This window comes from Erithacus rubecula, assembly GCF_903797595.1.
Source record: "Erithacus rubecula genome assembly, chromosome: 3".
Lineage (NCBI taxonomy): Eukaryota > Metazoa > Chordata > Aves > Passeriformes > Muscicapidae > Erithacus > Erithacus rubecula.
The window spans coordinates 116,736,785-116,749,635 of record NC_136689.1 but is presented as its reverse complement, the minus strand read 5'-3'; the positions used below and the strand labels follow the sequence as shown (position 1 = coordinate 116,749,635).

General features: G+C 40.2%; 1 protein-coding gene across 1 annotated transcript in view; it reads left to right on the top strand.

Annotated features, from left to right (window-relative positions):
• Positions 1-2,785, top strand: part of TRPA1 (transient receptor potential cation channel subfamily A member 1) — a 31,036-nt gene extending 28,251 nt beyond the window's left edge. Inside the window, exon 27 of the mRNA XM_079300912.1 lies at positions 1,662-2,785. Coding sequence (XP_079157038.1) covers positions 1,662-1,893 — 232 coding nt within the window. The 3' untranslated portion in view covers positions 1,894-2,785. The remainder of the gene's footprint in view (positions 1-1,661) is intronic.
• The last annotated feature ends 10,066 nt before the right edge of the window (positions 2,786-12,851 follow it).

The window sequence follows — 12,851 nt, the reverse complement described above, 5'->3', positions numbered from 1 at the left end:
TTCAGTGTCCCCAGCTCAAACCAACACAGCCTTGCTCATTGAAGTAATCTGAAGTAATGGGGAAGATGCATTTTCATTTTAGAGATTTGCAAGTGGAGATTTTCAAGAGTTATTTGGAACTCCCAAGCAATGCAATTCCAGTTGGTTTCAAAGTATACACAATCTGTTACTGACTTTTCCCTGGTCTGATGGTAAATCAGGTTCAGATTGTTTCCCCAAAAATTGATTGGTTTCTTGAATCTCCCTTGAGCAAATCATGTTTCCAAAGCCTTGGAAGGAATTCTTTGTACTTTCTTGATTTACCTGTCACACCAACATATCCATAATAATAGTTTAAAAAAACCTTTTTGTGAATGTACAGCTAGAAAAATTTATTGTTTCTCACTCAGTCTCTCTTTCCCCTGCACTTTCTTCTCTCCATTTTTTTCTTTCCTTTTTTTTTTTTATCTACTAAAATTTTGTCTTCCTGCACAGATTCAGATTGAGTATTTTCTTGAGTGGAAGACTCAGAAAAAGTTGAAGGAGGGTGAGACTACACCCTGCAGATATAGTCATGGACTATATCCATGGGCTCTAGCAAGTTTTCTTCAAATGCATCCTACATCAATATATTATGAAACAGCATAAAACAGACTATTTCTTGGTTGGGATTTTTTTCCTACAGAGAAGAAAGAAAACTATAATTCTATAAAATTATTTGCAATAGAATAACTTGTGACATATTGTTATGGAAAGTAATTTTTCCTTCTCTGAAAATATTGCCTGAAGTCTCTTACTCCATTGTCAGTGCATTTTTATTATCAGAGTTTAAAACAGTTACTGCTGGAGCTAGTGTCAGTGCTGGGTGTATGTATTTTTGTGTTTTGGTTTGGGGTGGGAATTTCTTTTGCTTTGCATTTTAATTCTTGTGGGTTTTGCATATTTTAAGATGTATAACCATTTCTTGTTAAAAAAAACCCCAAAAAACAAACTAGCAACCTAACTACATCTAAAGCCCCCCATCTGTTCTTCACAAAGAATCTTTTCAGTCACACTACATTTCATGTTGTAATTTTGAGAATCTAGACATTCAGGAAAATAGGTTTTCAAAATGCCTGTTTGGTAATTTTAAAAAGTTTCTAGTCACATTTCCCTTTTCTTTCACTATTTCTTTAAAGATAACAGATACTGTGTTCTGTATGTGTGATGCTAACTTAGTTTAACTACTTAATTGAATCAATTACACTTTGGATAGCACTTTGAGAAAGATCAGTATTTCTCATATGCTGTAAAAGTAGTTGCAAATTTCACTAAATGTTTTTGGTTGCTTAATTGCCGTTGCAGCTCTGGCCTTTTCCTTGCCAGAAAAGGAAATAGGTCATTAGGACAAACTTTTGATACAGCAGTCTTTATTTTTGAGATTGATTTTAAGAGTGAAGTTGCTTCTACCTTAACTATACATTCATTTTCACAAGAACCACGGATTTGTTCTTTAATCTTATTTCCTGGAACATGGAGAAGTACTTCGTCTTGAAGAATTAAATGTATTCTAGATAATAGTCTTTGTTAGCAGAAGGGTTTAGTTAAGTACTGTCAATTTTTGCATCTGTAATTTTAAAGACTTAAATGACCTTTGAAATGACAAAGCCTGATGCCTATTTGTTTGTTTGTTTGCTTTTTAGGCTCAAAGATATATCAACATTGTTGGAAAAGCAGCATGACCTCATTAAACTGATCATCCAAAAAATGGAGATAGTGTCAGAGGCTGAGGATGAAGACAGCAATGATTTATTTCAGCACAAGTTTAGGAAAAGGCAGTTAGAGCACAAGAATAGTAAATGGGATACAGTGTTAAAAGCTGTTAAAACAAATGTGCCTAACCCAAGCACTGAAAAGAACAATAGCTTCTTCTAGACTTGGCTGTGGTATCATGTTGTATTATCATTTTGTTCTACTTTAGGGTCACTTCTCTTATTGTCTTTGCATAATGTTAATGTGATACATCATGTACTCAAGTATAAAAAAGGCCAGATCCAAAAGCAGGATGCAGGTGCTCAAAACAGTATTTAAGGAGACTCGAGATGTCTACATCCAAACTGTGATCCTAAAAGTGACTGGCTAATCAGGAAAGTGCCTAACTCAACAGAGGCCAACCTTGCTGTCCTGGCAGTTCCCAAGGCTTCTGCCTAGATCTGTTCCTGGATTTGGCCCTAGTACACTTAGGTCTGTATGTAATTACATTATTTTCTGTTACGAGTATTTTTAAAGTTTCTAAATTTTTAGAAATTAGATTCTAGTCATTTATTATTCAGATGTTTGGATGTAGAGCCAATGTAGGCTTTATGTAGCTTAAAGAAAAAATACAAAACTGACAGAGTGCGTTGGAAGTTTTGCTGAGTAGGGACTGCAGGATCAGGCCTGAAAGGTAGGAAATAAAGGATCATGAAGTTGTGATGTAAGGGAAGAACTTCTTTGTTTTCTAGAAAAGTGGAAGCAATTCACAGTGGGATCATTTGTACTAGCATGCATATAGCAATGATAGAATGACATGTTTAATATTAGTAATTTAAAACTTAAATGCTGTCCTTATACTAGTAATGTGATTTTGGCCTTCCTGATAACCTAAAACTGATCTTGCTGCTTTCATTTGCATTTTGGTTTTATTATTAATTTACTGAATATTTACTGCATTATGTAATATATGGTAACATATTAAATTTAGAAATAAACATTAATTAAAATGTCCTTAAATACCCAAATATATTTGTTTCAAAACCAGTGCTAATAAACTAAATATGACTATGCATGATGGTAAGGCTCTGTGGTCTGCTTTTGAATTCAGACATTTTCTTTAAGAATTTAGTATACATTAGTTCTTCTCATAAAAAACAATCATGATTCCTGTTTATTTAAAAGGTAGTCACCAGAAGGTAATTAATGCTGTACAGCACTTGTCCAATCTTCAGAAAACACTGGAAGATGCACTGTAAATTAGTGTGCTTGTGCCTTAAAATTGCCACAGATGTTCAGTAGGCAAAATTCTTTCTCACCCAACTGCTCTATCCCAACTTTGAGACTTTGAATCCTTGACAGGTAAAATGGAGAAGGGAGGAGGCTGCTGGAGGAGCAGCTCTGCTCCAGGGCCAAGACTGGTAAGACACAGTGAAACAGGGAGAGAGCATGTAAGCAGAGTCAGAGCAGGAAAAGTAAAAATATAACTATAGTCTCTGAAATTGTCATGGCCCCTGAAGTCAGATTTCTTCCTGTGAATAAACTGTTTGGTTTTTCTGCACTGCTGTGCATCTGTAGCTCCCTGTGTCAGTAGAAAGAATGGCCAGGTTCTCAGGATAGGGCCAAACTTGAAAAATGTAATAGTGATACAGTAATTGTAAATTCCTGGCAGTCTGTGCCATTAACACTAGATGGCAGTGAGTGATAGCATTTTTTGGTAAGTAAATGGGACCTAAATGCATTGTTTTGAGTGAAGAGCAATAGTATGGTTGCAACAGGAACAAAGCAGCCAGCACTCATAGTTTTACAGTCTGAGTCTTTCAACCTTCTTTAAATAGAACTCTGAGACCTTTATATGCAGCTGCCTCTCAGCTTTTCTGAGTGTTCACAATATGAGAAAAGTTTTCCTTTCCAATTTTGTATAGAAAGGCAGAAATAAGTTATTTTATAATCAGCTAATATTACAACATTGAATTAATGACTTATCTTACCATGGGAATCATTATACTAAGATTATTTAATTGTCATGTAATAGAAGTATCTAATGGAGCCTATGTACAAGAGTTGTAGAGTTAAGGAAAAGTGCAAGTACAACTGGAATATAAATCACAGTTAAAAATTTGTGCAGACTGAGCTGAAGATTCTGGGCCTTTTGAGCAATCTCTAGAAGCAATCCTGTTAGAATCATTGTGGCTGGAAAAGACCTCTAAGTAAGGCAAAGTAAGAGAGCATTGAGTACAACCATTAACTTAACACTGCCAGGTCCACCACTAAATCATGTCTCTGAGAACCATATCTACATGTTTTTTTTAACTCTCCCACGGACAGTGATTTCATTTTCCTGGACAGCCTGTTGCAATGCTTGATCACCCTTTCAGAGAAGGAATTTCTCCTAATATCCAATGTAAACCTCTGCTGGCTCAACTTAAGCCAATTTCTCTTGTCCAATTGCTTGCCACATGGCAGAGGAGACCAACCTTCAGCTGTCTAGATATGTTACATGCTAGGTACAGCTAAATATATGTTAACCAAAAGTGTGAATTTTTGAATTCACACTTAGGAACTGATATTCAATGGAAATGTATCCTCTGGGTGTGAATATAGTATCTGCAAACTGTGATGGGTGTGTATCTGTATCCAATACTCACCCACTTCCCTTCAGTCTGTATGGAAGTAGCACCTTTTCAATTGGGTGTTCTGTAGACATACATAGTCACCATTTGTCTCTCTCAGGACTGCATATCAAATATTGCTGATAGTGAGGGTAAATGTTCCTTTTCATTTCCTGCTGCTCAGCAGTGCTGTCACTGTTTTCCCCTGAAGATAAATGGCAGTATGGTGCAGGCACCATCTCCTCCTACCAAAACCAGGTCATTCCCATGAGTTCCTATTGGGAAGGCTGATTTCTGCCTCATCTGTGTGACACAATGGAGGGTCACAATTTGGTACAAGAAATGACATTTCTGCATGAGTTCATAGCCTGAAACAAGATGGCAATCCTTTGCTGAAACCAAAGATCCAATTGCCTGCCTTTCTAGCATCAGACTCTTGTTGATAATGATGGACTAGCAAAATACTTCACCCATGTAAATTAAAATTAGCTAGAGCAATAAAATACATCCTTAGCAGAAAATCTGAAGTGCCCAGATTTGAAGTGGATTAGAGTGAGACTCTTTTCAGTAGATGGGAAATAACTTACTTCAAGCTGTCTAGTGTGCATATTGCTGTTCTCCATGATATGCTGCTGGAAAAAATTCAAAGTCACTCTATAAGTAAGTCTCCATAATTTTTTGAATCGCACTTCTTCTTCAAAGAAATAGCCTTGCATTCTCCTTAAGAAAGAAAGGAAAATCTATATGAACAAAGTGGTGGTCCTTCTCACTAGTTAGATTTTTATTTTGTAAGATGGAATGCCCATAAGTAGAGCATGAAGCAAGAAAAAGAAAGATGAGAAAATACCCTCAGTCTGTAGAAGAGGACCCATGAGAAGAAGTCAGAGGCAGATTTTCCCTTAGATTAATGCCCTTTTTCCCTGCCCTGTAAGTGTAAGGAATCACTTAGGCTATAACATGATGTGCATCAGTTTTAAGCTGTCTTTACATTGGCTGTCTGATGAGGGCACTCACTGTGAGCAGGAATTAGGCCCAGGTAAAGAACAGACATAGTATAGGAGTGTAACAAACCTCACCCTGGAGTTACAGGCAACAGGAGAGTTTTTTGAGCTTTCTCTTTGAAATTATTGAGAAGATACAAAGAATGACACAGGAGCTGAGAAAATCTCTGATACCAAAAGTATCATTGCTCAAAGGCAGCATTTTCTGAGGAGTAAACAGATTGTCAGTGATGCCAAGGTGCAAATCCATACTGACACAGGTACTGCAAGAGAGATTTGTGTGAGCCAGGGCATGGGTTGTTCCATGCAGAGGTCACTCAGGCACACCTGAACCTCTTAGGTAAGATATTCACATCCTTATAGAAACACAATGTCACAGTAACCATGACAGAAGATGCTTCAGATGCTTGAATGCGCCAGTGTTGTAGAGATTAACTCCATCCCAGCAGAAACCAGGATACTCAGGCAGGGAAAAAATCTCAGAAATAATAAGATTTGATTTAGAAGTCAAGGCAAGAAAAAAATGAAAGTGATGAGAAGTGAGGCATTTTGTTGTTTCATAATTGGGAATCACTGCTTAAAAGCAGAGCAAAGTTTAAAGCTATTCATTTCAGAAATTTTTAGTATTATTGTTAGTATTTATTTATCTAGAGAGATGACTGCAGTGTAAAAGTTGACCAGCAGCAGGGAACAGGAATGTGAAAAGCAGAAGGTTCAAATAGGCCAGTAACTTGGAGTAAAAACTAAAGTGAAAGGAACTGGGACTAACATTGACATTAGTGTGATTAAAAAGGACAGAAAGCCCCAAGGTACCACTGACCCATCTGAGTACAACAGTGTTGCTCATAGCAATGTCAAATTCAGCTGCATTCAGCCATATGGGATCAAGGATAGGGAGAATTAAGAGCATTTAAACTTTTAAAAGCAGAAAGTATGCCTCTCAGCTCAGTCCTGATGATAATCCCTGGAGCTGGCAATGTCCATGGGAGTGATTCAGCAAGGCAGCATGGAAGTGATGCTGTGAGAGATAGCCATAATGGACCTCAGAGCCATTTCTCATCCCCTGAGCTGACTCACTTCCTGTGCATTCAGATTTTAACATTTCTTGGCATATCTGCCTATTCTGTGAGATAATTACAATTGTGTTAAATGGCTGACAGTGATCATGGTTAAATGCTGCTGCTGGCAGTGTGAGTCCCACCCCAGGTAGAGCAGAGGGGCATCTCTCCCCTGAGCTGTGTGGAGCAGGCTGCAGTCTGGCACTCCAAAGACCACCTGAGAGAGACTTGTTGGACAATCCTCTTGTTGGCTTTTAGTTGTGGTGGTGTCAAATGCAACAAAAGGAAAGGTGACAGCTTGAATCTCAGATGGCTCCAGTGAGTCTGTAGGGTGTTCTGAAAGTGCTTACCTCATTTAGTTTTGAAGAAATGTAGGATTAGTGTTTCAAATCTGTATCTGGTCTAAGTTTGGGCCCTGACTGTTTGTCCCTTAGGAAAGCTGGCTGATAGCTTTGTGAAATGGTTTGTGGACAAGTTTCACACACAAAGGAAAAGTTAGGGAGTCTGCATCACTTCAGCCTTTAACCTTAACCCAAAAAAATTTGATAATTAATGGAGCTGGACTGATTTAATTTAATTTCATTTAGATTTTATTCCCTTGTTAGTTAAAGTAAGTCTTTCTCCCTGAGTATGTTAAAAAAAAACAAAAAAAATCTCCTCTGTTATTTCATATTTCATCATAAATTTATGAAATTAGCCATAAGATTTCTCTATTCTCTTCATACCTTCATTGTATTCAAATAAATGATATTTTGCTTTGCAAAGTTCTCAAATATTTTGTAACATAAGCTAATGAGTACTGGGGATAAAAAAAAATACATGCTACAATTACATTAGATAAAGCAGAGACAGACGACCACAATCAGAGGTGTGCACATCTACCCTCCCACCCACCAGACAAGTGGGGTCTTGTGGAAGGACAGAGGGACAAAAGTGAGGCTGGTACAACCACAAAAAAAAAAAAAAAAAAAAATTGGAGAAGTGAAAGAAAGTGTTTCCCACTTCTAAGAATAAACTTCTTACAGGTAAAGAAGAATTATGCATTTCTAAACTGTGTAAAAGGAGCTTAAAAAGTGGAGGTGACTGCTGAAATCCACTTCTGCTGCCTGCAAGACAAAACATCAGCTGTGGCCTGGAGCTGGGAAGTCTCCCATGACCTGGGAGATTATCCTAATTGTTGCTTCACAGCAGCTGAGGTGGACCTGTGATGTTTCCTTTGCCTGAGATCAGTCGTGTGGTGGATGTTGTCACACAGACAGGTCAGACACAGGTGGCACAGAGGATGCCACATCTGAGCCCCTCTTCCTGGCCATGGCACAGCTGAGGCACACCCTGAGGTACACAGTCTCACTTCCTCCAGAAAGCACGAGCAACTGAGCACACACTGTTAAAATAGCTGTTTTCTTAATTGTGAAATCTATAGATATGAACAGAGAGGCTAAAAAAACCCAGTGTGGAATAGTGAGTGTCAGATGAGAAGGAGGAGCTGCAAATAAAAAGCATATCTGACCCAACCAGGGGGCTGCAGGCAATTATGGCAGATCTTAAGGGAGGGGAGAAGTTGTGGGAGTTGCTCTATTGACATTGGCTCAGAGGTCACCTGGGACTTCTGGGTTTGGGACAGCAAAGTTATCAGTGCTATAAAGCTTCTTAAATTTCACTGGTGAAAGAAAAGGCAAGGGGTGCTGGGGGAATTGAGGATGGAGCCAAGAGTCCACAGTAAGAGCTGTGAGTCACAAGGGAGTTTTGTTTGTTTTCCAGAAGAGATGAAAGCATCGTCCACTTATCTGAACATACACAACAATGCAGCAATTATTCCTGAGGAACTCATAAAACATGTATTAATGACTCTAGAGTGAAACAATGGAATCCTAGCTCCAGCATGCATATTTTCTGATGTAAGAGCCTGCTTTTTAATGTCCAAAATCCTAACTTACAAAATAGCCTTTAAATAAAGACTGAATAATCAGTAAAGAGCTTACTGTTGAATTTTGAAGCAAAGCAATAATACATATCTAGGCCTGTGGACTTTTTCCTCCTAGACTTTAAGAAAAGTTAAAACCTCTAATAAGAGAGGTTGGGAAAAAAAAAAAAACAAACCTAACATCACAGAATCACAGAATGGCTGCTGTAGGACGGTATCTCTGGGGATCACCCAGCCCAAACCCCCTGCTAAAATAGGTTCACCTGGAGCAGGTTTCATTCAATCTCATCCAGACAGCTTTTGAATATCTCCAGAAAAGGAGAGCCCACAACCACTAGACAGTCTGTTTCAGTGCTCTGTCAGCCTCAGAAGAACAAAGGTTTTCCTCATACTGAGATAGTACTTCCTCTGTTTTAGTTTGGGCCTGTTGCCCCTTGCCCTGGGCACCACTGAAGAGTCTGGCCATTAATATAAATATTTGTATGCATTGATAAGATCCCCTCTCAGTCTTCTTTTTCCAGGCTAAAGAGGACCAGCTCTCTCAGCCTGTCCTCATGAGAGAGCTGTTCCAGCCCCCCGATCATCTTTGTAACTCTCTGCTGAACCTGCTCTGCTAGTTCTTTGTCTTTCCTGTACTGGGGAGCCCAGAGTTGGACACAGTACCCCAGGTGCAGCCTGAATGCCACCCCAATGTGGTGGGACTGGAGCCCTCACCCTGCTCTGAGCCCTGTCCCATGTCCCAGGTCCATCTCTTTACTGCACCCCAAGGGAATGGAAGATGTTCGTGCTGTTTTGTTCAAATGGAACTGAGAGCCTTAGAGTAATTTACTTCAGATGCCCCATTTTTTATTTGCAAGAGGTGTTTATTGCAGTGAGTCTTCCCTACTCTACTGCCACATTTACCCTTCATATTACTTAAGAATTTAGGAAATTCTTGAAGGTCCTTCTGAGGCAGCTGGCTATGCTGGTCCCTCCCAGGGGACACACACTGGTACTTGCACCTCAGTTAAGGTATGGCATTCCCAACCTGAAAAACTTTAGAAATGCTGGAGAAGTTCATGCAAACCTTCCAGCAAATTGTGCCAGATTTCAGAGCATTTGTGGGATGTCTGAATATATCCATAGGAGAACTACCACTGTGATTTTGTCCTGTGCTACACAATCCCTGACCAAGACCATTCTTACATGAAGAAGCAGAAGCCTGCACTTCTGTCAAAGCAGGAGTAGAGTGTGTGGTGCTCAAAATGCATCAAGCTGCTGTTCACTGCCACTACCTCCACACTAGCACAGCACTTGCCTCTGGGCTTCTATCAGCAAGATCAGGTCAGCCAGTGCAAGCAGAAGTCAGAGGGATGTGAAACACAAGCAGTGCTGCACTGGGCACCCCCCAGACCTCCCACCTCCATTTTTGGGGTGCACTTAGCAACCAGCAGCCAGGAAAACCAAACAACAGGTGCTGCAGCATGACTTATATATTCCAGGACAAAAATAACCTCCCAAAGCAGTGGTGGCTACCCTAATCAATTAGAACTTTCCAATCTGTAGAAACTGAGCTTCTGCCATTTGCCTTTCACTGGCTCAGTGGCCTGCACTCTTCTTGCAATGCAAATTCAGAATGTTTATAACAATACAAAGATATTTTTCAAGATCACCTTCTATACCAGAACCAGCAAGGCAAGGTGAGGCAAGGCAGTGACTGGCAAGATGTGTAGCAGGTGTCACAAGGACTGTAACCTGTGCAGTCTTTTCCAAATTGAAGCCATATGATGTTTTCTAAGAGGCTTTCAGGGTTGCAGAGCCTTCTGGATGCCCTTTCTGCAATGCCACAGCTTGCCAGCATTTATAACACAGCTTGCAGCCATGGAAGTGAAGGGATGGTGTAGCTGCCTCAAACCCACCAGTGATTCTTAATTCCCCATTCATATTTTGCTGTTAAGCTACTAACTGCACAGAAGTGACAGCATAATAATGGCCATGGCAGAAAGTCCCACAGATCATTGCAACAAAGTTCAATTTTAACTTCAGAGAGCTTGAAATCAGTTTCCAGAAGGGGCTCAATGTAGGCAGCAACCTGAAGATGATTCTTCCAACATAGTCAATAAAATGGGTCCATTACAGGAAAGCAAGTCCCAATGGAGAAGGAGAGAAAACCAGAAAACACTACCCTTTTCCTCATAATTCCTAAATTAATTCAGTTGTCATTGCAGACTGAGATTTGCCTTGATTTCTTTCTCTGCTATTCTGACCCTGAACACGGCTCCAGGTTGTCCAATTTCCCTTGTCCCTGCACAGAGCAGTGACACCCATCACAGAGCCTTGCTCTGCTCACAGGGAGCTTCAGACAGTAATGTTCACCCACAGAAGGTTAAAGCAGGCAATAGGAATCCAATTTACCCTTTGTGCAGGTGCATCAGGGCTGGGTAAACAATCAGCTGACTGTGGACTGAGCTGGTGGCTGGGCCTGCATGCTGGAGAGACCTATCTTATAGAAACTGACCCTTAATAAATTGTCCTCTCTTTTGTAAATTTATCCTGATCACAGATTTGCCTGTTGGAGTTGTGACCTGGACAAAAGTAAGCTGTCTGTAGCCAGATCTTTCCCCTGAACCAGTATGGTGTGGCAATCTCTGGGAGCAGTTAAAATCAATTTAATTATTTCTCTCTTGCTGTGGCTGACAATCATAGCCACAATTTTTTATTTCCTAGCTGTGGCAGAATTTGTGTTTGCTGTTTTTTTCTCCTTTTTCCCAATAAAAAAACTTTGGTCCCTATATATAAAGATTTAACCAAATGCAATAAAAGATCCCCTTATTATAGCTTACATAAGAGAATACAACTAACCAATAACCACTAACCACTAACCTCTTCCTATCTCAGTACTCAGTAGAAATGTAAATTGGTTCTCTGATAGACAACCTAGATCAGACTCTTAGTTCCAGTGCAAAATGAAGAATTAAATCTGGTTTTTGGTTAATAAGGACACATAGATTGTACAGTTTGCTATAATAAGTGACAATTTAGCAGCCTGAAAGATGCCTCTCTATAGAGCCTGAAGAAGGTGGCATTGTTCAATTTGTACTCTCCTCCCCCAAAAAATGAGTGAAGATCCAAAGATAGGGCACAAGGCCAGCTCTCTGGAGTGCTGTCTTAAGCCTTTGCTGCTCCAGCCAATGTTTTAGCGTGATTGTATCAGGGAAACCAGATAGAGAAAACTTTTTTGTTCTTTCTGCCAGCTCTTGGTTAACCTCTGAGCCCTTTGGATTAGCAATATAGTAAGGATGTATGCCTTGTATGTTTTCTGCTGACTTCCAAGTTGTTCTGTAATGCTTCTTTCTGGGAAAGTGAGCAGTGAGGACTGACTTTAAGGGAATTGCAATTTGATGGATGTGGGAGGTTTAAATGTTTGGAAAGAAATGTCCTAATTTTCTGCTTTGTATACATGCCCTAAGATGTGGCTGTGGGCCCACTTACACTAATGAATGAATACATTTGAGGCAGTGGGTGTTTTTAAGACAAATTTAGCCTACTCAAACACTCACTACAGTTGTAGCACCAAGAGGTTTGCTAGACACACTTTTTTTAGTAAAAGCAACGAGGATGGGCTGGAGTTTTCCCTCTTCATTACCAGCTCCCAGTCCTGCCCCTGACATTCATATTAGATTGAGAGGAGAGTGTCAGTTTAGCAAACCAGCTGCCAGGAGTCATCAGTGGTTCTGCCTGGCATCCTGTCCTTCTTTCCTCCTGGGCATCTCCAGCTGCCCTCTGAGTGATACTCACTGCTGGATGTCAGCCCTGCTCTCCCCCTTCTCCTGCCCTGAAGGACACTGTTCCAAGGTGTGACACCCTGCCCTCTTCTGTCTTCATCAGAGAGCCCAGGGAGCAATTAAAATGCTGTTATAAATCATAGTTATTAGCCAAGTGACTCATCTTACGGCAGTGAGAAGGAATCTCCAATCTCATGAGTGCTGGGTGTCTCTTACAGAGAGGGCTGGAGTGTTGATGAGCCTTTATGGTATCCTTATCTTGCATTTCCAACAGCAAAATCCAACCTGTGTTTTAGTTGTGCTGTTTATATATCTAATCAAAGTGGGTCAGGAAACGTGGAAGACAGCACCAGGGCTGCCTGAGAAACATAATATTTGTCAGAGAGCATTAACTCAGCCTCCCTCTTTCAGGGAATGATAGATGAAGTGTGCCTGAAACTCTGTTTAGATTATGTGAAGTAATGCACTGGTGGTTACATTCATCCCAAGCAAATAATTTTCACTCACTTGAGCTGCCTTACAGAATTTTCCAATAACACTTTAGGCAGCCTTAAACAAAATGAAGTCCTCACAGGTCACTCATGTGGGAGTTCCTCCTGGAGCCCACTTGCACACAGACAGGTTCAGAGGGCTCTACATCTAAAATAGAAGTGGGTCCCAGGCTAAAGCCTGCATCAGCATCAGCAAAGTTTGAGAGGTGCCAGGGCTGGTGTCCATGTCCACTGTGCAGTGTTTAATCTGGTTCAAGCAGCAGAAAGCCTGACATTAAAGAAACCACAGCA